Genomic DNA, 24266 nt, shown 5'->3' with positions numbered 1-24266 from the left:
TTTAAATAGTGTTAATAATAATATACTCTTGTCGGTTTTAAATACAGTGAACATCGAAAATGACGGACGGTACCAGTGCTTCAGGATATCAGTGCTTCAGGAAGTAATCGGATTGCAGTTACCATCGGGAAATTGACAGCCGAATTAGCTGACATGAAAATTCAGCTTGTCAAATGCTCAAGCACAAACAAACACATACACTTTCGTTGGAATTTTTCCTAGACGAATAGACGGGATGTGACTGCATATTGTAGAGTTCTTATCGTTTCCTTTATTCTTTATTTTATACTTCTCTCTAAGTGACGTCTCCCAATCGGAGATTGGATATCATCATCACTATCTTTACTCTATCTACCGCTGCTCTGAAGAGTTTTACATAGAACTGTATTTAAACCAGTCCCTTCTTCACTCTCCTTCTCGCACTCTTCACAGACACTCTCCTTCTTCCTAAACTGCTTCCTACTTTTATCTTTCCCTGTATTATCAGCCTTAGCCTAAACGAGTTATGTTTGTCTAGGAGATTTGTGAAGTCAAAAATATACGTGAAATATTACGCTTAGAATGTCTAGGCGTATGTAAATTAATAAATGATGTTTTGACTTGACGAATCCAACGCCACCTCTCCTCTAAGTCATAATGTGAAAATATGGATAAAGTGCAATTTGAAAGTCATGTCCTCATGTATTCTGAAGCCAAGTCATCAATATTTTGTGTTTAGGCTAGGAATTCAAATTCTTCTACTAATTATTTTTATTTATTGTTATCAAATTTTATTTTTTATGTTAATAATACTAATAACAATTTTTATTAATATTTGATTTAGAAATATTTGATAAAATATATTATAAAACTGATAAGAATTCATTATAATGCCCATAATTAGGTATTTTTAAATGATATTTTTTGTGACATTTACCAGAAAAGATTGAGAAATATACCAAGTGACGTCAGATGTGTCATTTAAAACACATTACTAATAAGATTAGTGTCATCATTGGTTATACCAGTTTTCATAGCCAATGGATAATTTAGGTACTATCTAACAAGAAACTACATTTGCAAGCAAAAAAATCGACTCTCTCGATGAATATTAGTAATTTTGAGTTTTGTTACTTTGAATTAAAACAACTAATGTCAAAAAATATAGAGCCTCCAAAAAATAATTGTTTTACGTGAATTGACAACGTGTTGTAAAATTTGTCTACTTCTGTATGGCGTAGAGAATGCAGCAAAAATTGTAACTGGCATGTTCTACGCATTGTAGGCCTCTATGAATTTGCCGGTGGTCGTCTCAGTCGCTTTGAGCTAATATTTCATTCATAGGAGATTCTGACCAATAGAAAGCTACAGAAATAAAAATTAAAGTGATAAATTTTGATAATATCCCGTCCTCAAGTATATTACGTCAGGTGCCCTTCGTTGCTACGAAAAAATACATTCAGTGACATTAATGACAATTAATGTTTTAAAAATTATAAAAGTGATGACTTTCAACCGTGAAATATTTATAACAACTGTGTGTTTAATTGTATTAATTTTGTACTTACATAAATAAATTACAATAAAATTTTGGTTTTGAACAGTTTTATTCATGAAATAATCGCAGCAAATTGCACTCGATCTCTAAAATTATTATTGAATCGTTTCACTCGTGCCACTTTGACATAATTTCACTCCCCTTCGGGTCGTGAAATTAAAACTGTCAAAGTGTCACTCGGGAGCTGAGGGGTTAGTCCGGGAGCTGAAAATAGTTGAGTGACATAATTGTGTCACAGTTTCTTCAGCAGTGAAGGCGGCTCAAGTAATTGCCTTATTACATCTCAGAGGACTGTAGCCCGTCGCCTACTTATGACGCAGCCTGCAGTCTCAAGGACTTACTGTCACTACCAGCAGACCGGTAGCTACAGTCGACGACCTGGTTCAGATCAGCGACGTAATACGACAGAGAGGGACGATCGATTCATTGTCCTGAGCACCTTGTGGAATCGGCACGCAACAGGAATTGAGCTTCAACAATCCTTGGGGAATGTACGAGGTGTAATCTTCACTGAGTAGACAGTTAGGAGAAGACTTAAGGCTGCCACTTTGACTCCCAGACGAGCTAATATGGGGCCCAAATTGAACGCACGTCAGAAACAAGCTCCACTTGAGTTTGCCCGAGAGCATTTCAATTGGGACCTTCGCCAATGGGGCAATGGAGCAGAATTGTTTTTCTGATGAGAGTCGAATGTGCCTTTATAGCAATTAGAAAAGACGATGAAGTCGTCTTTGATGATCGAAGGCCTGAAAAATGATATGCCCAGTACTGCAGTGTCGAAATAGTGAGCTAGGGCGGTAGTTCGTGTATGTTTTGGTGGTATATCTTTAGAAGGAAAAACAGAGCTTGACAGCGTATCGGTATTATAGGTATTCTCGACTATATTGTCGAATGTGCCTTTATAGCAATTAGAAAAGACGATGAAGTCATCTTTGATGATCGAAGGCCTGAAAAATGATATGCCCAGTACTGCAGTGTCGAAATAGTGAGCTAGGGCGGTAGTTCGTGTATGTTTTGGTGGTATATCTTTAGAAGGAAAAACAGAGCTTGACAGCGTATCGGTATTATAGGTATTCTCGACTATATTGTCGAATGTGCCTTTATAGCAATTAGAAAAGACGATGAAGTCATCTTTGATGATCGAAGGCCTGAAAAATGATATGCCCAGTACTGCAGTGTCGAAATAGTGAGCTAGGGCGGTAGTTCGTGTATGTTTTGGTGGTATATCTTTAGAAGGAAAAACAGAGCTTGACAGCGTATCGGTATTATAGGTATTCTCGACTATATTGTTTCTTACGCCAGCTATGTAGGCGATGGCTTCATGCTAATGGATGATACTGCTCGATGTCACACAGCGTGGATTACAAAAACCTGGCCAATACCAATATAACAAAAATGGACGCGCTTCCATTGAATCTGGATATGAATCCTATCGAGCAGGGTTCTTGTCCGTAATCCAGCACCATCTATAGTGGAGGAGCTAAAACCTGTATTAGATGAAGAGTGGGAATCGATTCGATTCCTCAGGAATCAGTAAGAAACTTAATAAGGTCCTTAAGAGATCGCATGAAAAGTGTAATATAATGCAAGGGAGGAAATACTTAGTATTAATTTTGATTTTTTTATGTTAATTTATTTTTATATTCATTAGATAATGACTTTAATTCATAACATGTTGGCGCAATATGTTATGAATTATAGTCGGTTCGCTAAACTCAGACACAACTGGCTAGTGATTTTAGTTGACATTTTTTTTGTTTTTGACCAATTTTGCCAAAATTGGCAAAATTACTAACTATTTAGTAATTATTAACTATTTAGTAATTATTTTTTTGCCAATTTTACCAAATTGGCAAAATTACTTACTAAAATCACTAGCCAGTTGTGTATGAGTTTAGCGAACCGACTATAGTAGTAGTTACCAACTTTATAAATAATATTGGTGTCATTGCAATAAAAATAACTTCTGTTCACAATATTTTACTTCTAATTTGACATATATATGTGGATAGATGCTTGCCAAACTGCGTACTTAAAAAATATAACTTAATTTTCTTTAGAGTCGATTTTTTTTGCTGGCAAGTGTATTTTATGGTAGGGGAGCAAAGTATGCTAAATGTGCAGTCACTCGAGCGCTTTGGGAACCTATTGGGTTGTGAACAGTAGGTCCTAAAACCAAAAAAAGGTAAGTAAAGTTTTTCATTTTAGTGGGGACTTGTCCATTTTTAATTTAATTTTCCATTTTCAACAATCGTTTTCTTAGATTATAGCGCCATCTGTCCATAATTCGAAAAAAGTCTCCAATAAAAGTTACTTATTTTTACGTAAGGAATCCAAATCTGCAATAAAAAACGGGGCTCTTATTTAAGATTTTAAATTAACCCCCTCCCACCTCCGTGGGGGGTCGTGTTTGGTGCTATTCGATAGATTTTTCAAAAATATTGAATACCTAAGTGTATTTTTCAGTTTTTTGATCTGATGTTCATTTCGCGAAATATCGCGTGATTCGTATTTAAAATATTAAATTTACCCCCACCCCTCTCCGTGGGAAGTCGTGTTTGGTATCATTCGATAGATTTTTGAAAAATATGGAGCATGTATTTTTTAGTTTTTCGATCTATCATTCATTTCGCAAAATATTCGCTTTTTTCTTGTAAAACTTTGGGACTCATCCATTTCCTTACGCCCCGCTCAAATCGTCAGATTTTTGAAATATACGCGGTTTTGCATGTACTTAACTTACCTTATCTTAATCTGACGATTTCGAGTTTTTCTAAGGATAGATTTTTTTTCGGCCCCCCCCTTAACGAACTCCCCTGCATTAAGAGCCAATATATGGTAGAGGTATATTTTCAGGGTACAAGGTTTCTCCCCATGTAATAATCTGAGGCGCTCGAGTAACTGCAAAAATACCCGCTTGGGCTCCCCTACCATTATACTATTTTCGGAAAATCTGTTAATTAATTTTTTTCAAGTACCTAAACATAAAATTTTAAACTTAGATTTAAGATCTCTATAAAAATTCATATTTTGTCGTATTCTGGGAATACCGTAAATTAGTTTTTCTTCTTATCTCTGATGTCTACAACAACAAATTATCGTTTATTGGTTTGAGAATTAACAATGAAATAGTGCCAATGGAATATTTTTGCTTTAGAAGGTTCAAATACCTACAGTTTATACTTTATTCCATTTTTGGGCAAGAACTACTCTAGAATAGTTTTGGTACTGCCAAGGTAGATTAGACATCCGATAAGGAAGTTGGTCCAGAATTAACTATTAAAAAAAGATTAAACAAAAACAAATTAATATCCAGTAAATTGGCTTTTCATTTAGTGTATGGCGTCCTACATGGACAATCCCAGAGAAGATGCTTGCATGGGCGCCCCCATGAATATTTTCAGGGGGTGCATCTGAACTTCAGGGGGTTGCATCTGTACTTTCTTTCCGGTCACGGGGGGCCCAATTGCTATTTTGATAGGGTATTCTTTAATATTAAAAATAAATACATATTCTAAAAAAAGACAGGTTCTTTGGTGATATTTTCTAACTGGCAGGTGATCAAAAAAATTACGCGTGCATGTGAATGAAAGGCGCTATAAGTAAGCTGCAGTGTTTGAAAGAGTGTATTATTATATCGATAGCTGTTTGCGTCCTCTATCACAGTGATTCCATTCGCTCGATCAGAATAACGTGATCTGACGATAACCAGGTTGTTGTGCCTCAAAATTTTGGAGTAATTATAGTAATTATTATATATTGTAGATTTCTTAGATATTATTTTATTAATTAAATAAAAGATAATACGTACTATAAAATTAATGTTGCAAATATGAGGAGAAAAAGTAGTTAAATATATAAAATGTAAATAAATGTAAGAATAAAAATATAAATTAATTTAATTCTGTGTCCGAATATTTTTGGAATAATAATTTTTACATTTTTTTAATATTGGGGGGCATTGGTGGGGTAAATAAATATCCTCCAACCAGGCCTGCATTTTTGCATTAGGCTATTATGGAAGAGTTACCTGAAGCATTTTTAGATTGCCTCAAATACCTGCCGAAAAATGTTTAAGAGCTCTCGTGGTATAATTTAAGACTTGTTTGGTAAATAATAATTTACAAATATGGAAATATAACTTAAATTATTAATGTTAAACTGTTTCCTGTATATTGAATTTTTATTTCACAATTAAAATAATTGCGACCTATTTGAAATATCCAGCTAATAAGAGGTAACCAGTTACCTGAAATACATGTTCAGCATTCGAGACATTCTACATTTGATCTCGTAACGCAAACGTTCTATCGTGACTGTCTGAGAAAGAAAACATGAGTATTACCATGAGTACTAGTTTATTGTTTATGTTGAATATATTATGTTTATGTGTGAAATTCGCTCCAGTTCAAGGTAAAGTTCCAGTTCCAGTTATTCGTTTGCTAAATTTGCTTATTTTAATGATTTTGTGAAATCTTTGAAGACATTTTCTGCCAATGACATTGAACTGCATGCCAAGTAGTTAATTGTTCCATTTAATTGAAATTATCGAACAGTTGACAGTTGTGGCTAAGATAATAATTATTATCTTAACACTAACTGTAGTTGTAGATGTACTGTTGTTTATATACTGCTCACACAATCAATTTTCGAAAATTTTATCATCGTAAGTTAAGTAACTTCAAGATAAGTACCTATCTTTTACTCATCCAAAGCTTAAGACGATGGAAAATGACATTTCCCCAATAGGAAGACGATCAGTGGGAATACCACGAAACCGAAGGAATGACAACTTACTGGAGGCACATTAAAAAACAGACAGAGCCATGTCTACACAAAAAGAAGAAGAAGAAGAAGAAGGAGACGTTACTAGAATTCAAATAATCTTCAAATTTAATTCTGTTTTTATTTTATTTAAAAATATTTTTTATTTTTAGCTAAACCTGCAGATAGCCCCCTGTTACCATCAAAAGAAGACTGCGGTATTGGAAGTATACCAGACAAAATTTATGGAGGCAACACAACGGATCTCGATGAATTTCCATGGATGGCACTCCTTGATTACGAGAAAGGTAAGAAAAGACAAAATCCAATTAATGAGTTTTCTTAAACAATCGATTTTAATACATTTGGTAACAACAAATTGACTGACGTCACATATTTTAAGGACCTTCTGTTAAAACATAAGAACTATTTTTAATTTTCAACTTCACATTTAGGTTTGTCATAAACTGTAGGCACATCAAAGAAAAATGAAACGTAAAACATGAAATATAAAACGTGAAACACGTTTCATGAAAATAAAACAATGCTAAACAAATAGGAGTCCGCATACCAATGAAACAAGTGTGATTCATGCGTGTGAAACATTTTTATCTTCCGAAGGCGCACACCAAAGAAACATGAAACGTGAAACACGTTTCATGGAAATAAAACACTGCTAAACAAATAGACGTCCGCATATCTATGAAACGAGTGTGATTCATGCCCATGAAACATTTTTATTTCTTGAAACGTGTTTCATGAAATAGGACGTGTTCTATTTTTCGATACCAGTTTCATTGTTTTGAATAAAATTAATTACGTGCGTAAAATGAATGCCGACCAAGAATTTAATATTGTATTGGTTTCTGTGGTGGAGCAGAACGAAGAGTTGTCTAATTATAACCTGGAGTGGTACTCAAATAGACAATAACAAGAAAATATCGTTTTTTTTTTTAACCAGGACCCACAATAAAACAAGTAAATGTTTGAATACTCATTCTATAAAATGATTGAAATTTAGCAAGATGATTATTTAATTCGTTTGCAACCAAATATTGAGAGTTGCCAGAACAGCTACGACCTCGTCATCATCACATTCCATTATTTACTATACAAATTTTATTTTTGTTTCTTTGATTAGTATATTAATGTAGGAAACAGAGGTTATAATCTTCGCAAACTCGACACAAGTCCGGTTTTTTTTTTCTGGTGTATCAAGGGGTACTTATGAGACTAATTTTTTCTTAAAGATTTGCCCCGGAACACTTATTTTCATTCCTTTAAAGGGGGTAGGAAAAAATCCTACTCCATCAGTAGGGTTTTTTATAAATACATATATATTATGGTTATTGCAACATCCCTGCAGAAAACTACCCCTATCCCTAAAAATAAGTTTGGCGAGCATGTTTTTACGATTTTCTCATTACCTATATATTTTTTTTAAACAACGCTTATACAGAATTAAAGACCACTATTTGCTCTACAAATAAGGTCCTATACATTTTTTTCGTATAAGCAACCGTTACGGCACAGTGGCGCCACAAACCTTAGAAATGCTTTGGCGGGCTCCAGTTTTTGTTTTTTTTTTTGTCACCTATTCATTTTATTAATAAAATACTTATGAAAAATAAAAGAACACACTGTCTACTACATATTATGACCTATACATATTTTACTTTCTTTGCACTTTAAAGCCACAGTGATGGCCCAGAGTCAATTTTTGCATATTTTCTTTATTTATTTTCCTTTTTTGGGGTGGTTTCGGGGAAAATATGGGGTGAATTATATAAATTTGTAAATAATACTTGTACTTGGGTAATCGCTGAAAGTTTTTTTTACGCTAGCATAAACGGTTCAGATGGTATATATAAAAAGTGGCTTTTTAAAATTTAACACCCTGTAATTAAAAAATGGACAATTGCCCTTAAATGAAACCTATACCAAAAAATCAGACATTTATTTGTGATTAATTGCCGCTGGGTTGCTTCTTGATTCCCATTACGGTTAGGGAAAAATAAATTTTTTAAAACATCTTTTTTAAAAACGTCAACTTTGGGGCGCCACCTCCGCTAAACGGTGTGTGGTAGATATATGCTGTCGCGGAATAAATTTTAGGAAATATAGTCCTCTTCATATTTCTATTAGGGAATTTTTTGTAATAACGCACAGGAAGGGCTACGTTTCGCAAAAACCACAAACTACCCCCTTTAAAGGGATGAAAATGGGTGTTCCCGGGCGAAATATTTTAAGAAAAAGTTAGTCTCATTAAAAGCACCCCTTGATATACTAGAAAAAAAAAAATAAAACCGGACTTATTTGCGAAGTTCAACCTCTGTTTCCTACAATATATAACATGAATCGGTTTCGTTCTTCACAATTTATTTGTTTCATGTTTCACGTTTTATGTTTCACGTTCCTTTGATATTAAAAAGCAATTAAAGAGCGCCGCCGACAGCAACGATCACGTCACTATCCATTGCCGACTATACAAATTTTATTTTTGTTTCATCGATTAGCATATCACATGAAACGGTTACTTTTTTTTAAATTTATTTGTTTCATGTTTCACGTTTAATGTTCCACGTTTCATGTTTCTTTGATGTGCGGCCTGCCTAAGGAAACTAAACAAAGAAGCGCGCTGTCTTTTCTGCTTTTTAATATAATCCTGGAAAAAGTACCCAGTAAGAACAGCACAAATTAGAATGGACCTACTGACAGTAAATGCACCAAAATTATAATGGACAGCAGAGTAGAACAAGCCAGAAATGCTTTTTTGAGGCTTGAAATGAAAGCATGGATGTTAAAGGCCAGCTCCATTAACAAACTTGAAATTTTTGAAATCTGGTGCCTGCTCTGAATCCTTAGAATATCATGCAAGGACAGAGTCAGAATTGAGGAAGTAATAAGAAGAGTGAGCTTCCAGGATACGGAAATATTTGATTATGTAAAAAGTAAGAACGTTTCAGAAATTGCTATTCGAAGGCAGTATAGAGGGTAAGAGGGTTCTAGGAAGTAAAAAGGTTTCACCTCTGCGTAATTCTCACCATGGACAGGAATCCACAGCTGTGAAATGCCTCGCAATGCTGCTTAAAATAGAAAAATTTAAATCTAATTATCTAAGATCTCACCTGACAAGACAATGTACCTTGGACGCCACCTACTACATAGAAATGCATGGCACCTTAACCTTCGGAGTACGGAGATTATTTGACTTACTTAGATTACGATGATGGGTCAAGGGTGAACCTTTTCTTCTTCTTAAGGTGCCGAGACCGCTTGTCGATCGTTGGCTCTCATGTTGTGCAGCATATTAACAATCATTGTCTTATTTACAGCCGCACGAAATAGTTCAGTGCTAGTTTTCCCAAACCATTGGCGTAGGTTTTTAAGCCAAGAAGTTGTACGGCGGCCCACACTTCTTTTTCCCATTATTTTACCTTGCATGACAAGGTGAAGTATGTCATATTTTTCTGGGTGACGCATTATATGACCAAAGTATTCCAATTTGCGCCTTTTAACCGTGTTCACTACTTCGCAACTTTTATTCAAACGTTGCAAAACCCTTTCGTTTGTGACTCTTTCTACCCAACTGATCTTCAGAATACGGCGGTAGACCCACATTTCAAATGCTTCTAGGTTTTTTAAAAGCGATTCTGTCAGTGTCCATGCTTCAACCCCGTAAAGTAGTACTGGGAATATATAACATCGGACCATTCTTATGCGAAGTTCCAAATTTAGATCATGACTGCACAGGATTTTCTTAAATTTCATAAAACTTGTTCTTGCTTTGGCAATTCTACTTTTTATTTCTGTCCTAGGGTTCCAGCTTTCATTAATATGAGTACCCAGATATACAAGATTACTTACTCGTTCAATTGAGTCATTACCGATTGTTACGTTATAGTTATTATTATTTACGGCTGCCTGTTTACTAATAACCATAAACTTTGTTTTTCTTGCGTTGAGTTTGAGTCCATATATCGCGCAGAATGCCACCATTCGATTCAATAACGCTTGAAGATGTTCAATTGATCCAGTCAGCAACAAGGTGTCATCTGCGTATCTGATATTGTTCATAAGCATACCATTAATGAGTATTCCCTCTTTTGCGTTTTCCAAGACTTCATTTAAGATTGTTTCAGCGTAAAGATTAAACAACATTGGTGACAATATACAGCCTTGTCGAACTCCGCGCTTGATTTTTACTTCTTCAGAGCACTGATTCGCAACCCTAATACATGCAGCCTGGCCCCAATACAAATTTGCGATTATTCTAATGTCCCTACCGTCCAGACCGGTAGTTTTGAGAATATGTAGCATTTTTTCATGGCGAACTTTATCAAAGGCCTTTTCAAAATCAATCGCGCACATGAAAACGTCATGATTTACATCTCTGCATCTCTGAATTAAAACTTGGGTTGCGAATAGTGCATCACGCGTTCCAAGGCCACAGCGAAAACCGAATTGAATACTTGAGATTCTTTCCTCAATTTTTCTATATGTTCTTTGATGAATGATTCTAAGAAACGTTTTCAATACATGACTCATTAGGCTGATGGTGCGATAGTCGCTGCATTTTGTGGCTCTGTGTTTTTTTGGTAGTACAACAAATGAGGATTTAAGCCAATCTTTAGGAATTTTTCCGCTTTCATAGATTAAGTTGAACAATTTCGTAAGTATCTTAATGCCCTCGACACCTAAAAGCTTTAGTGTTTCTACGTAAATCCCATCTGGTCCGATCGCCTTCCCGTTTTTTGCGTTCTTTATAGCGTATTGCACTTCTTCCTTAGATATTGGAGGACCGCTTATGTCATTTAGCGTTTCTAGTTCGCTTCTTTCATCATCGAATAATTCCTTTATATATTCTGTCCATCGTATTAGTTGACCTTCGATATCGATTATAATTTTTCCGTTTTTATCTTCGATTAGTGGAGGATTACATTTTTTATTCAGTCCTGCAACTTCTTTCAGTTTTTTGTGCATATTGAATGCATCATAGATACGCTCGTAGTTCTCAATTTCTTTACATTGTTGTTTATGCCACTCTGATTTAGCTGATCTTATTTTTCTTCGAATCATACTGTTTAGCTTTTTGTATTCTGTCAGATTAGCATTCTTATATTTTCTTCTTGCATCCATTAAATTCAATATCTCTTCTGTCATCCACTGTTGCTTATTCCTACGCTGATTTTCCATTAGATGGTCTTCTTGGACTTTTAGAAGGGTGAACCATTCTCATTTTATTTATAAGGATGTTTTAAATAGTCAGTATTATTAAACAGTATCTTTAATTCAACAAATACAAACAAAATCCTAAATTATTGTATTTAAATTTTTTAAGATGGTTACCCATGGGCATAATATACTAGTTCGCTCCGGCGCGGCGGCCAGATTTTAATACCTTACAGAAAACGGGCACAGGTAAATTTGCTCCGGCAATACATTTGAATACAGTGGAACCTCGATAAGCCGGATTAATCGAGACTGCGGCCGATCCGAGTTATCGAAAATCCGAGTTATCCGGAGAATATGGTAAAAATTAATAAATAACGGTATACTTACACATAAACTCCATTATAATTGCAAAAACATTTTAATTGCCTATTTGTCTAATTTGTAAAATTCATATTAGAGTTTTCAAAAAGCGTATACAGGGTGAAATTTTTTTCTAAGACCAAAACGAACTAATTTTTTAAAGCCGGACCTGATTTTTTTTCTAGTTTGAATAAATCAGTTGATTGGGTGGTAACATAAATCAAATATGTGTTCAAAAAAAAAATTAAATTTTTGTAATAAAAGTAAATTTTTTTAAATCTATGGTTCACTTTACCAAACTTTTAATTATTATTCATAGTCAAATTTGATTTTTTTATAAAAAATTAAGTAATCATGTGGGGAAAAAAATAAATATGCCATTTTAATTGTCTATTTGTCTAATTTGTAAAATTCATATTAGAGTTTTCAAAAAGCGTATACAGGGTGAAATTTTTTCTAAGGCCCAAACGAACTAATTTTTTAAGCCGGACGTGATTTTTTTCTAGTTTGAATAAATCAGTTGATTGGGTGGTAACATAAATCAAATATTTTTTAAAAAAAATTAATTTTTCTAATAAAAGATAATTTTTTTAAATCTATGGTTTACATTACCAAACTTTGAATTCATAGTCAGATTTGATTTTTTTATAAAAAATTAAGTAATCGTGTGGGGAAAAAATAAATATGCAATTTTAATTGCCTATTTGTCTAATTTGTAACATTCATTTTAGAGTTTTCAAAAAGCGTATACAGGGTGAGATTTTTTCTAAGACCCAAACGAACTAATTTTTTAAAGCCGGACCTGATTTTTTCTAGTTTGAATAAATCAGTTGATTAGGTGGTAATAGTGTAACGATTGACCAAAATAAGAGACACATCGATTTGACCGTTCAAAAATTATGACGAATATAAATTTCTGTCAAAATGCGAAACTCGCCCTGTATATTATTAAACAAGGGGAGCAGACACTTTTTAAGAAGAAGAACTGGAGATTCGAAGATAATGATATCTGAACCCATTATCCAAAACAGTACTAGTTTTTATGAAATTTGATCCCATTCCCCCAAGGGTGGTCGTCGATGGCTGTGTCATCGCAAGGCAGGTGTGGCATACAACGTGTTGTTCCGTTGCGACGTTGCAACGCAACGCACTAATGGAGCCTCGTCCTTAGTGTCAAGTGATTGGTTCAAAGCTTCAAATATCAATTCGTTCATGATCCTTACTTGGCCAAAGAAGTATTTTTGTTTCATTTATTGTGCTTGGTACAATAAAACTAAGGCATTAGTTGTTGCCTCCCCTGGCAACAAGAGGACCTTAGAGGTGGGGCGATTAACTAAATTTCTACGAAAAATAAATGAATAAATGAAAGTGTTTATAATATATATAACTTGGTTTGAGAGGGGGGGCCGATCGCCCTCCCCTGGATTCGCAACTGTATCATGTCATATTGCAAAGGAGAGAGGCTCATAATTGCATCTCGAGCTGTTGTCGGGCAATGCTTCGATAATTCTCATAAGGACAGTCTGTTGCACTTTCTGTAACTTCTCGAAAATATTTTTTTCTATCTAACGTCTCATTTGCGACACTTTGGTTAGACTCGAGAAGTATGGCATCCTGCGACTCATAATGCAAGGAAAGATTGATGGCAGAAGAAGCATTGGAAGAAGACGAATTTCATGGCTGAAAAACCTGCGAGAATGATTTGGATGCAGCTCAAAACAACTATTTAGACCTACTGCTTCAAAAATTAAAATAGATATGATGATTGCCAACCTCCGTAGCGGAGATAGCACCTGAAGAAGGAGAAGGTTAGACTCAGATAAGAAGACAGCATCGACCATCGTATTATTATCTTTAACGTTTGCCATAGTCGCAAACTAAACATCGGTAGGAGTAATTCCAGGCTACGGTCTGTAAGCCCTGTAAAGAAGATATGGATAAAGTTTCATAATTTTTTTTTATTTCGTAGATAATGGCAATCATGGATTTTATTGTGGAGGGGTACTAATTAACTCAAGATATATACTTACTGCAGCCCATTGTGTTAAAGGAAAAGATTTACCAAGAAATTGGAAACTGTAAGTATTACTTGCACACTTTATTTTTTTAAATAAAGTTTACAATTGTTTTATTTTTTCCAAAATATATTTATTCTCTTTTGTTAGACTCAAGAGACTCTCAAGGTTTTTTGCAACACTATAATATTTTGTGCTCATTATTTTATTAAATTCGTAATTAACTAGTTTTGATGGGAGATAAGCCAACACGCATGGGATAATGAACATAGAGTTCAGTGGAGAGATTCAAGTATAGTCCTGAAAAAACAGATAGTAAAAAGAGAAAAATCAAAGAAGCGGTTCTTATTATGCTAAATGAAACCAATTGTGTTCCAAATTTCTCGGTAGAATGTAGTAGGACGTGGTTACCCATACTAGAAGCCGAAGTCAATAGAAAGAAAATACCACGATTAGTAAGTCAATAACATATCGAATTAGTACATATTTTATATTTTACTATTATTTATATATCTATATATTATTAATATTGTTTATAATTTAAAATAACATATTATATACATATTAAGGTCAAAATTTGGTATTAGTTTTGAGAGTAAACTAAAGTAAGATCTAATACTTACGATGAGCGATGTCGGAATAGTATCACGAGGTTTTTTCCTGGTTTTCCCTCGTGATTTACTATGGAAACTCTAACATGCGTTGCATGTGGTTGCCTTTTTAAAGAAAGATTACATGTTATGATATTTTTGTGACGGATATTCTTGAGTTGGGGTTGATTTCATGTAATCAAATGAACTATGTTTCAGTAAAGTTGTCCCAGGAACGCAACTCATAAATATTGGCAATATCATTTTAAAGTCTTCTACTTTCAAATGTATAATATATGTCTGAATTGCCGATATAAAAGAGTCAGATTAAATAAATTATTAGCAGAATTTTTTACTAAGCAACCACATTTTTGTTTAATTCATTATTTTTTGTATTTTGACAACGGCATCTGATTTGGACGTCGAAACGTTAATAGAATCTTTTTTTAGAAAAATTGTGGCTTATTTCCCATCAAAACTAGTTAATTACAAAAATGCCACAAGAAAATAGCTTCAGAACAACATTAAATTCGTATCCATCATTACGGCTACACTAAGGGTAAGCACAGAACAAGTAAGTCGCGGTGGAGGTGTAGGTCGCGGTGGATGCTACTAGTTAAGTCGCGGTCGATGTCGACAGCACATAGCAAGGAGGTCACCTGTGCTGTCAGTCGAGCTAGAACCACTATCAAGTAAAGTAGTTTAATGAAATTTGAATGACAAAAAGACTGTGCTTTTGCGATGTTGTGTCAGTCAAGTGATGATAGTGATGAAATGTCAGCTGTAAATAATCAGATTCTCCTTCATATTTCAAAAATTTACTGAATTTAATTACTTTAGAAATTCAAAAATAAACTAAATACAAAAAAGGGATTATATAAAAAGTATCAACTCAGATAGCGCAGGTAATAACAACTTGGCTTCTAACAACGAATCAATCACAGGAAAGCATCCTTGTAGGCCGCGCAGTAGACATCCATGTAAAACAAACTCAAAAGCATCGATGTAAACCTCCAGGATGGTATCGCGCTAAACCTCCACCGCGACTTACCTGCTCTGTTCGCTTCCATTCATTACAATGTGTTTGTTTTACATGGATGTCGACATCGACCGCGACCGACAGCTACAGCTCCACCGCGCTTACTTGTTCTGTGCTTACCCTAAGATCTACAAACTAAAAACTACATTAAAAAAATTTAAATAAATTATAAAATGCGGAGTTTTAGGCTCGGGCAGATATTATTTTAGGTTTTTTTGTTCATTATGAATACGTGGATATTAAATTCACAAGGATGATCTGAAAACATTTTTTTAAATTGCTTCTTAGTTGGTTCCAACGTACGAAAATCGAATTTTACGAATCTGATCCCGATAAAGTATGTCTAGAAAAGATTGTTTAATTATAGCTTTACGAGTATCCTGTTTATTGAAAAAGCGAAGCGATGTTTTGACCTTTAGAAGTTGCTTCTGCCATGGAGGAGGGTCGTAAATAATATATGTTTATTGGTCAACTATTTAAGTGTAGAAGTAATTCGGTTCTACATCACCATCATTTAGCCGTTATCGTCCACTGCTGAACATAGACCTCCTGTAAGTATCTTCACGTATCCCTGTCTTAAGCTACCATTATCCAGTTCCCGGTAGTTCTCTTTATACCGTCACTCCAGCGCGTTGGTGGTAGACCTCTGTTTCGTTTGTCTGTCCGCTGGCGCCATTCCAATAATTTTTGAGTCTACCTGTTGTTCGGTGTTCTTGCCACATGACCTGGCCATCTCCATTTCTTTTGTGCTACATATGTTCTACTGTGTCGTTGATTTTTGTTCTTTGTCTGATGGTATTATTTGGAGTCCTATCTCTCCTTGTGAGTCCTAGAATGGTTCTCTACATGGCTCTCTGGGTCACTCTTAGATTTTCTGCTAACCTTTTCGTTAATGTTAGGGTCTCTGTTCCGTATGTTATCACCAGCAATGCAGCAATACGCACTGTTCATACACTATTCTCTTCAGTCATATGGGCATATCGTTTTTAAATATTTCTTGTAGCTTACAAAACGCAGCCCGGCCCAAACCTAATCTGCGCTATATCTCGTGCGTTTGGTTCTTCTTTCCAATTTGTATCTCATGTCTAGAGCTCGGGAAATATGCACTTAAAAAACCCTAAAATATGCATGCAAATATGCACAAAAAACAGTTGAAATATGCACTTAAATATGCTTTTATGCATTTAATGCATATAAATAAACAACACAGTAATCCTTGTTTTGAAGGTATTTAATTATTTATTTGATGCCAATGGACTGTCGAGGCATATAAGCTAAATAAAAAAAAATATTTATTTTATGCTAAAGTCATAAAAAATATTTATTGAAATTTCTATAACCTACATCATTATATTCATTTATTCTTTATATTTATCATCATTTTTTATTATTTATTATTACAATTATTATTAAAACTGTACATTATTCAACGTTATCTAAATTTTCTACAGACAAACAGCCGTAGGTATATCTGATTGTAATTGTTTAAGCATACACGGAAAAAATTCTTTCTACTTCACATGAAGTTAAAGAAGCTTACTTAAAATATTGTTTAATTGAGGGTTCTACCTATAAAATTAAATTATCTTCACATTTCCTAATCATAATAATATTTTTTTTAATTATTTTGTGATATTCCTCGTTTTTCTTTAACGCCGTGCAGAATTTTTGATACATTTTGTTGGTTTCACCAAGGTGTTTAATTATTTCATTTAGTGAATTGATAATTTCAATACTTTGGTCTAAAGAAATGTTTCGCTTTTCTAATTTAGTAATTGGCTAAGCAATATTTACAAAATTGGTTTGGATTGGATATGTGTCAAATTACTTTTTAATAACGGTTTTTTTTAAAACATCCACACATTTTTCATAACACCTGAGTTACGTCTACATCGAAACTACAAATTGACGTCTCTAATTCCTTCAAAATATCGGTTATGAAATTTACAGAATTTAACCATGTTCTCCATCTAGTTATCACAGGTTCAGGTGGTAAAGGCACATTAGGTAAACGATCTTTATACACCTATACTAGCAGAAGGGCTTTCAAAAATATGTTTTTATTTTTGATAGAAGGGTATTAATCATTGGAAATTCCATCCTTACAGTTTGTAGCCTCCTGCTACTCTATTTGTAGCAGAAGCGTGCTCTAGACAAGTAATAAATTTGAAAAAACATTTTTAAATGTTGTCCACTTTTGGTCATATGGCGCAGCATTACCTAACAATAACAAAATGTTTTCACTAACAAAATGTGACTGCATTGCATATTGTAGAGTCTGCTTCGTCTCCTTTATTCGTCGCCTTAAAAATTGTAAAAGGCAGAGAAAGGATGTTACCAGAAAGTGGTTCCACAAGAATTTTCAGATTTATTGTTTAGATCTGGGACTTCTCATTTCTCTTTAAAATGCATCTATGCAAAAATTGCAAAAAAGTCTAAAAATATGCAATTTTAATAAATGCATATGCACTTAATATGCATTTTGCATATTTCCCGAGCTCTACTCATGTCCAAGGTATTTATAGGTACCTACACATGTGTTTAGTGTTATAGAAACACAGACATGTGTATAAAACGGTTTTACTTAAAATATAACTAAAAGCGTGTTTTTCATTAAAAATACAACAAAATCTCGGAATTACCTTATAAATGACTCGTCACTCTACATATAAATCGAAAGCGATTAAAAACTTGTTTGTGTATTTTAAGATCGCATAAAGAAATAATATCGAAATGAACAATATTTAAAAAATATGAATAACCTAAAGAAGAAATTAGCTTATAAAATTACATAGCAAGATGGTTAAGAATCTATGAATAATATCTTCAACTAATCAGATATTATAAAAAATAATAATTGTTGATTCAACAAAGCGTAACGTTCGCAACACAACTATCATATTATACTGCTCAACATAAAGTCAGTTTTTGCAATAATTGTTTACAACTTAATAATAAATAAGTAGAATAAGGAGGATAATCTTCGCATTTCCAGGCATTACAAATACCTACTCCATTCTTGTTTAATTGTCTATAGATCCTTAATTAAACTTAAGTATACCCTGTTTTTAAATTAAGAGGAGAAAACTCACTAGACAGATTCAAACCTAACAATGTCACTAGAAAAATCACCAGTTTCATCTTCTTTTTTGGTTGATTCTGTCGGCCTTCGACGGTAAACAATAAATATTATTATATACAGGGTATCCCGAAAATATTGGTCATAAATTATACCACAGATTCTGGGGTCAAAAATAGTTCGATTGAACCTAAATTACCTTAGTACAAATGTGCTCACAAAAAAAGTTACAGCCCTTTGAAATTACAAAATGAAAATCGATTTTTTTTCATATATGGAAAACTCTTAGAGATTTTTTATTGAAAATGGACATGTGAAACTCTTATGGTAGCAACATCTTAAAAAAAAATTAAAGTGAAATTTGTGCACCCCATAAAAATTTTATGGGGGTTTTGTTCCCTTAAACCCCCCCAAACTTTTGTGTACGTTCCAATTAAATTATTATTGTGGCACCATTAGTTAAACACAATGTTTTTAAAACTATTTTGCCTCCTAGTACTTTTTCGATAAGCCAGTGTTTATCGAGATATTTTGAATATTTTTCGAATCCACCACATATTTGTATATGGTTAAGTACGATTGTAGCGACCTGTTAATAATCTGAAAATTTATTTTTTCTACAACCACTATTCAAAGTGCACTTTTCTGCACGGTTTTATGTTAGCAAACTTGATATTTTCTCACAGTATAAGATATTTGACATTAGTGTGCAGAAAAATGACGTTTCTGTGCCGCAAAGTGACGTTTCTGTGCCGCAAAGTTCTTTTCTGCACAGTTGACTACCTCATTCTGAGTAACGGTATATTCTGTTTACATCCGTGGACTACCGCATTCTGAGTAACGTTATATTCTGTTTACATCCGTGGTTAAATTTTAGACAAATATATAACCTATAAGACAATTATTATATTTAACTATAGCATAGAAACTAAATTATGGATGTTACAACTGTTTTATTTTACAATTTTATTCTTATTAAACATTTTATAATTATCAAATAACCAATAAGGATTTAGCAACCTGTGCAAGAGACGTCGAATGAAGTAGGTTTTGTGTAAATCCGTGACTGCATAAATATAATGTCAATAATGTGTAATAATTGTTTAAATTTAAACAAATTAAGGCAGTGCATTAATTTTTTAACTGATTTCTGTGCAATTTATTTACGTATAAGGAATTTAAATTGATTAGTAGGTATTAATTAAATACAGTTTAAAATTTATCACATAGGTACCTATTATAATTAATCGTCGTTTGGAAATTGTGATTTTTATTTTTAGGAAAAACTGTGCTTGTAGAAAAAGTATAGTGTGAAACACGTGCAGAAAGGTAATTTCTCACTCGTTTGAATTGCGGCACTCGCTTGCGCTCGTACCGCAACTTTTCAAACTCGTGAGAAATTAGTACCTTTCTGCACTTGTTGCACAATATACTATTTTCTACAACCACTATTCAAAGTGCACTTTTCTGCACGGTTTTATGTTAGCAAACTTGATATTTTCTCACAGTATAAGATATTTGACATTAGTGTGCAGAAAAGTGACGTTTCTGTGCCGCAAAGTGACGTTTCTGTGCCGCAAAGTTCTTTTCTGCACAGTTGACTACCTCATTCTGAGTAACGTTATATTCTGTTTACATCCGTGGACTACCGCATTCTGAGTTACGTTATATTCTGTTTACATCCGTGGTTAAACTTTAGACAAATATATAACCTATAAGACAATTATTATATTTAACTATAGCATAGAAACTAAATTATGGATGTTACAACTGTTTTATTTTACAATTTTATTCTTATTAAACATTTTATAATTATCAAATAACCAATAAGGATTTAGCAACCTGTGCAAGAGACGTCGAATGAAGTAGGTTTTGTGTAAATCCGTGACTGCATAAATATAATGTCAATAATGTGTAATAATTGTTTAAATTTAAACAAATTAAGGCAGTGCATTAATTTTTTAACTGATTTCTGTGCAATTTATTTAGGTATAAGGAATTTAAATTGATTAGTAGGTATTAATTAAATACAGTTTAAAATTTATCACATAGGTACCTATTATAATTAATCGTCGTTTGGAAATTGTGATTTTTATTTTTAGGAAAAACTGTGCTTGTAGAAAAAGTATAGTGTGAAACACGTGCAGAAAGGTAATTTCTCACTCGTTTGAATTGCGGCACTCGCTTGCGCTCGTACCGCAACTTTTCAAACTCGTGAGAAATTAGTACCTTTCTGCACTTGTTGCACAATATACTATTATAATTTACATTATTTATAATTTACATTTTTAGGTATATTTTGAAAAAGAAGCCACATCTCGATAAAAGGTGACTTATCAAAAAAAGACTAAGAAGCAAAAAAGTTTTAAAAATACTGTATTTAACTAATGGTACCACAATAACAGTTTATTTAGAACGTACACAAAACATTTGGGGGGTTTAAAGGAACAAAAACCCCTTAAAATTTTTATGTAAACATATTAAAAAAGAAGCCGCATCTCGATAAAAACTGGCTCATCGACAAAATACTAAGAGGCAAAAAAGTTTTAAAAACGTTGTGTCTAACTAATGGTACCACAATAATAAATAAATTGGAACGTACACCAAAGTTTGGGGGGGTTTAAGGGAACAAAACCCCCATAAAATTTTTATGGGGTGGACAAATTTCACTATAATTTTGTTTTTAGATGTTCCTACCCTAATAATGATACATGTCCATTTTCAACAAAAAATCTCTAATAGTTTTCGATATATTGAAAAAAATCGATTTTCATTTTGTAACTTCAAAGGGCTGTAACTTTTTTTATGAGCACATTTGTACTAAGGTAAGTTAGGTTCAATCGAACTATTTTTGAGCCCAGAATGTGTGGTATAATTTATAACCAATCTTTTCGGGACACCCTGTATAATTATTATACTAATACGTCGCTAAAAAAGGTCTTCCCTGGGTTGCCCATGGTTCTGGTCCATTTTCCATTTTCGCTGCCATTTCCAATTTGCTGCTACCATCTTACATAAGCTTTTCTCATAAGCTGTACTTCGTAGAGACCGCTATGTAACGCAGAATCTGAAGGATTGGTACTCAAACAGCTCCATAGATCATTTAAATAAAGACTATATTTCGTTTAGACACATTACATTTTCATTTAAATAATCGGTGACTAAACCATAACTTGTTTATAAAAATATCAAAGACCTATACCAATATATTTCGACCAGTTAGCATCTAAAAACAGAATACCGAATCCCCTGTCTTTGCACTAAACATTATTTATATCCATCAACCGATTACAAGATCACGCCGAGTTCAATGATTTCGTTACTCCGCATTAAGTTTAATACGAGTTAAAACAATAATAAAGTTATTCGCAATTAAGCGTAAAACATATTTTATAGAGAGTGTTATAATATCACTACAGTGGAAGATGCAAAAGACCAATTTTGCAAATCGACTCATAAATTATTATCTATATTTTGATTTCAGAGTTGGTGTTAGACTTGGAGAATATAATTTAGAAACAGACACAGATTGTGTACAGACAGTAAGTGGTCAAAAATGTGCACCTCCTCCAGTTAATGTTGCTGTAGAAGAACAAATTGCCCATGAGCAGTACAAGCCGTACGATCAAAACCAATACCATGACATTGCCTTACTTAGACTTGCAAGAAATGTAAAAATTACCGGTAAGTTTTAAATACTTTAATTAATACATACCAACTATATTTTTTTGGGAATTCTTCTTCGTGCCGTCTCCGCTTTGAAGGTTGGCAATCATCAGATTGAGACTGCGGCTCTAAATAATTCGTTGTTACTACATCCAAACCATTCCCTAAGGTTCGTCAGCCATGAGTTACTTTTCCTTTTTCTGGATCTTTTCCCCTAGATTTTTCCTTGTATTAATGACCTGGAGTATTAGGTATTAATTTATCTCCTCTCATCAGATGTCCCATATATCCCAGTTTTCTTCTATTAGTTGTTAGAAGTACTTCTCTTTCTCTACGTTGATTATTATATATACCGATGAATGAGATCTTTAGTACTCTTCAGTACATCCACATTTCGAATGCCTCTTGTCTCCTCACGTTAATTTTTTTCAGTGTCCACGCTTCCATTCCATAGTATAATACGGACAGCACATAGCACCTCAGCAGTCGTATTTTTAACTTAAGGGTTAAGTCTCAACAGAAAAGAATCCTCTTCATTCTTGTAACTCTTCTTCTGGCCTGTTCGATTCTGATTCGTATTTTTTGAGAGCTGTCATTATTTTCATTAATGGTTGTATCTAGGTATTTGATTTTTTACCCTTTCAATATTTTGAAAATATACCACAATAAACTCTAACTCAAATATTTTTCGACGTTTCGTCCTCCTGTCTGGAAATTTTTTCTTAAAATGAAAATAACCTAAAGATAATAATTATCACCAGATCAAATAACCATAATTACCCCAGGCTGTGGGTGAAAAATACGTCGATTTCAGGATATAATTCAGGAATTTTTGAAACCTAGCAGGTGTTGTAAAGGACGATGCCAGGAATAACTTCTACTAAAATGTAACCAAAAATATTGTGCGCATTTTTTTAATTGCGATTTTCATTTGTTAAATTTGCAATTTTTAATGATTTGTAATTTTGCAGCTTAGGATATTGATTTTAGAGAAAAACTTTTTGATAGAAAGTTGTAGTAAATTAAAAAACCTACAATTTGAGGTATGGTAAGTTTAATTTCGTTAATTGGTTATTGCAAAACAGCCTGCGAAATGTCCAAAATGGCCGTTTTTTACAATTGCATTATTTATTATACAAATAACTTTTTTTTATTTTTTAAAACTTTAAAATGAAGATCTTTCAATTCCAAACATAAAAAAAAATTGTAAAGCCAGATTAACGAATTTGTTGCTTAGATATTATAAATTGTTTATCCCAAGAGGTCAAATGTCGAAGGCTATAACTTTTTGAAAAAAAAATCGTAGACAGTTGGTGAAACATCCAGTGTCCTTCTAAAGAGTTATATTTTCATATTCTAATGTAAATAAATGCGTAAAACATTTTAAAACCTCTAATTTTTGGGTTTGAAAATAAAGGGGCAATTTCGTTATAAACATTTAGAGCTGAAGGGGCCCTGCACATCCTATGAGTTTTTAACTTACAGATTATTGTTGCTGAAGATGAAACGAAGATAAATAAAAAATTTCTACGACCAACTGAAGCCGAGATAATTTTTGGGTTTGAAAATAAGTGGGCAAATTTCGTTATAAACATTTAGAGCTGAAGCGGCCCTGTACATCCTATGAATTTCTAACTTACAGATTATTGTTGCTGAAGACAAAACGAAGATTTATAAAAAAATAAAAATTTTCTACAACCAACTGAAGCCGAAATAATTGTTTTTTTTTTCTTAAATCGTGGTGCCTTTATTTATAATAATTAAGAAATTATTTTACAGTCATTGACTAAAGAAAGACTTACATTATCTTAAAATAAAAATTATTATAAAATATAATTACATTTAATTATTCAAAATTATTTTTAAAGTCGGTGCTTTTGCGAGCGGCCGAATTTTGCAAATCGCCCGGCTCGCTTGTTTTTCTTGATAAACTTTTATATGTGAAATTTAATTTCTGAAGAAATAATATTACAAAAATGATACATATATATGAAATATATAACTATATTTTTAATTTTTTCATTGTTATATAATTATAATA

The 24266-nt window shown here is 33.2% G+C and overlaps 1 protein-coding gene across 1 annotated transcript in view; it reads left to right on the top strand.

Annotated features, from left to right (window-relative positions):
* LOC114333008 (serine protease easter) overlaps positions 1-24266 on the top strand; it is a 105268-nt gene that overhangs the window by 68979 nt on the left and 12023 nt on the right. Inside the window, exons 8-10 of the mRNA XM_050648970.1 lie at positions 6475-6609; positions 13806-13914; positions 22044-22243. Of these exons, the coding sequence (XP_050504927.1) occupies positions 6475-6609; positions 13806-13914; positions 22044-22243 (444 nt within the window). The remainder of the gene's footprint in view (positions 1-6474; positions 6610-13805; positions 13915-22043; positions 22244-24266) is intronic.

Source organism: Diabrotica virgifera, chromosome 4 (genome assembly GCF_917563875.1).
Source record: "Diabrotica virgifera virgifera chromosome 4, PGI_DIABVI_V3a".
In the NCBI taxonomy this organism is placed as follows: Eukaryota; Metazoa; Arthropoda; class Insecta; order Coleoptera; family Chrysomelidae; genus Diabrotica; species Diabrotica virgifera.
The sequence above is the reverse complement of the archived record's forward strand: the minus strand, read 5'-3'. Positions and strand labels throughout refer to the sequence as shown.